Source organism: Vollenhovia emeryi, unplaced genomic scaffold (genome assembly GCF_000949405.1).
Source record: "Vollenhovia emeryi isolate VEMERY1.0 unplaced genomic scaffold, V.emery_V1.0 DF944244.1, whole genome shotgun sequence".
Taxonomy (NCBI): domain Eukaryota; kingdom Metazoa; phylum Arthropoda; class Insecta; order Hymenoptera; family Formicidae; genus Vollenhovia; species Vollenhovia emeryi.
Genome location: NW_011962122.1, coordinates 1 through 2447, shown reverse-complemented (window position 1 = coordinate 2447; position 2447 = coordinate 1). Strand labels below are relative to the sequence as shown.

General features: G+C 47.5%; 1 protein-coding gene across 1 annotated transcript; it reads left to right on the top strand.

Annotated features, from left to right (window-relative positions):
* The first annotated feature begins 881 nt into the window (after positions 1-881).
* Positions 882-1769, top strand: LOC105563738. The gene has a single exon (XM_012015611.1). The coding sequence runs from the start codon at positions 882-884 to the stop codon at positions 1767-1769; it is 888 nt and encodes a 295-aa protein (XP_011871001.1).
* Positions 1770-2447: the final 678 nt, after the last annotated feature.

The following is a 2447-nucleotide window of genomic DNA, read 5'->3' as shown; positions in this document are numbered from 1 at the left end:
TATTTTCCAGCCATAGACCTGAGCGACGACGATTACGAGCTCGGTCTGATGAACTTTGAGACTTACAATACGATGTCGAATGTGAATGCTTCGAATAATAAATTTTACTATGACGACGCGGAAATTACAATTCCCGTAGGATCGTATGAATTGCAGGTCATAAATGAATTTTTGAAACGCGCACTTTCATGGAAACGTCCACGTCGGTTCCTAGCTAATGATGGTGGTGAAAAACGCGACGACGGTGACGACGAAGACGATGAATACCCAATTGTGCTCCGCGCTAATTACAACACGATGAAAATTGATCAAATGCGCCTTCGAAATAAACTTTAGCAAGCCCAACAACATTGGATCGCTACTGGGATTCTCATCGACGCGTATACTGCAACCGCGAAAATGGCATGAATCAGACCTGCCAATCAACATTACCAATGTGAACATTATCCGCGTAGAGTGCAACGTGACCGCGGGTGCGTACAGCAGCAGCAAGCCTGTGCACACGATACACGAATTTTCGCCGAACGTGTCACCAGGATATAAGATATCGGAAACGCCGATGCAGATCATTTACCTGCCAGTCATCGCACAGAGCATTACCGATTTAACGGTACGCGTTGTGGATCAGAACAGTCAATTGTTCGACTTTCGCGGAGAAGAAATCACCCTCAGATTGCACGTACGCCGACGACAGCGATAACGCGCGCGAGTGTGCATGAGATGCTCGTGCTGAACGGATCGGAACAAATTGTAAAAGATACCACCAAGCCCGCGACATCGAGATTCGGTGATATCCAGTCGTCTAGTTGTTGCAAGAAGAAGAAACTCAACGCATTGAACGTGGAATTTTTAACCTCTTTGGGATTCGCAGTGCGCAAACAATGATTGATATTCTCAATATCAACGAAGAGCCAATCTTCGACGAGCGCATCGTCAAGATTGAGACTCACTCGTACAATCCGTTTGCCAACACTACATTCGGGCACAGCGATGAGATAAGAATACCAATACAACAGGATCTCTATACGTTGCCGCATGAAAGTTTTCTGTACATCGAGGGAAAACTAACTACTGCCAATCAAATCGAAGGATCTGATGTAGTACTGGGAAATAATTGTGTCGCGTTCATGTTCGACGAGATCCGATATGAACTTGATGGTGTGGAGATTGATCGCGCCAGAAATGTTGGAATAACCAGCACGCTCAAGACCTATGTCTCGTCATCGTTCGATAAAATGATGTCTCTGAAGAATGCCGGCTGGGATGTGGTGAACAATGGAACTGGCGACTTTAATTTTTGTGTACCACTCAGCATGCTATTGGGATTCTGTGAAGATTATCAACGCGTGGTGATTAACGCCCGTCACGAATTGATTTTAATACGATCGCGCAATGATAACAACTGTCTCTTTGGAAATGCAGCGATGGAGCCTAAACTTGAAATATTCAAGATACAGTGGCGCATGCCGCATGTGTTGTTAAACGAGGTGAACAAACTGTCGATGCTGCGTGCTTTGGAAAGCGGACAATACCTCAATATGGGATTTCGTTCATGGGATCTGTACGAGTATCCGCTATTGCAACAGACGACTAAAGATTCATGGGCTATTAAAACGGCTACTCAGCTCGAGAAGCCGCAGTATCTTATCTTTGCTCTGCAAACAGGTCGGAAAAATATCATGTCACAGAATGTGAGCCAATTCAGTCACTACAAATTGACCAACGTGAAACTCTATCTGAATTCGGAATGTTATCCATACGATGCATGATATGAATCTGGATTTCGATAAAAACAAATGGTCGAGTCTGTATGATGCGTTTTCGCGGTTCCAGAAGAGCTATTTCGGAAACGAGATTCTTATGCCCGGTCTCACTACCCAGATAGCATTTTGACATCCAATGTATATACGTTGCATATACATCAGTGTATATGACATATCCTATTGTTACGACCCGCGTTTTTTATTTCTGCGCGGGGGCGTCAGGAATCTTCTGACGAGAAGAGGAAAGGCAGAGAGGGAAGAGGGGAAGTGAAAGTTATGTGTGCGTATGGGTTGCGACGAGGTTTTCCTTTCTTTCAATTTTCTCCGCCCTCCCGTTGTACGCGGACGGACGGGTGTTGCCGTCCCGCTCTCGCGGTCGCGCGCGGATCTTACGGCGAAGCGCGCCGACGACGGGGAGTACGGTCGCCGGGCGCGAGAAGCGCGGGAGGCGGACGGATCGGGTCGTCGGCAAAAACCAAGGGGATAGGTTAACGCGCTGGAAAGGAGCAGGACCTCGGGAGCTCCGCGCGTACCGTGCCGCGGACCGAAGGCTCCACGCGAAAACGAAGGTTGGGCGCCAGACGCGGTCTTTCACGCGTCACGTCGCGAAACTCGCGAAATCGTACTGTTACGTCCAGTGGACTTCACGATTTCTTTCTTTCTAAAAATAGCGCTGCGACCGAT

Bases quoted from the DNA above. Each gene is read 5' to 3' on its own strand.
- LOC105563738 (XM_012015611.1), top strand. From the start codon at position 882: ATGATTGATATTCTCAATATCAACGAAGAGCCAATCTTCGACGAGCGC.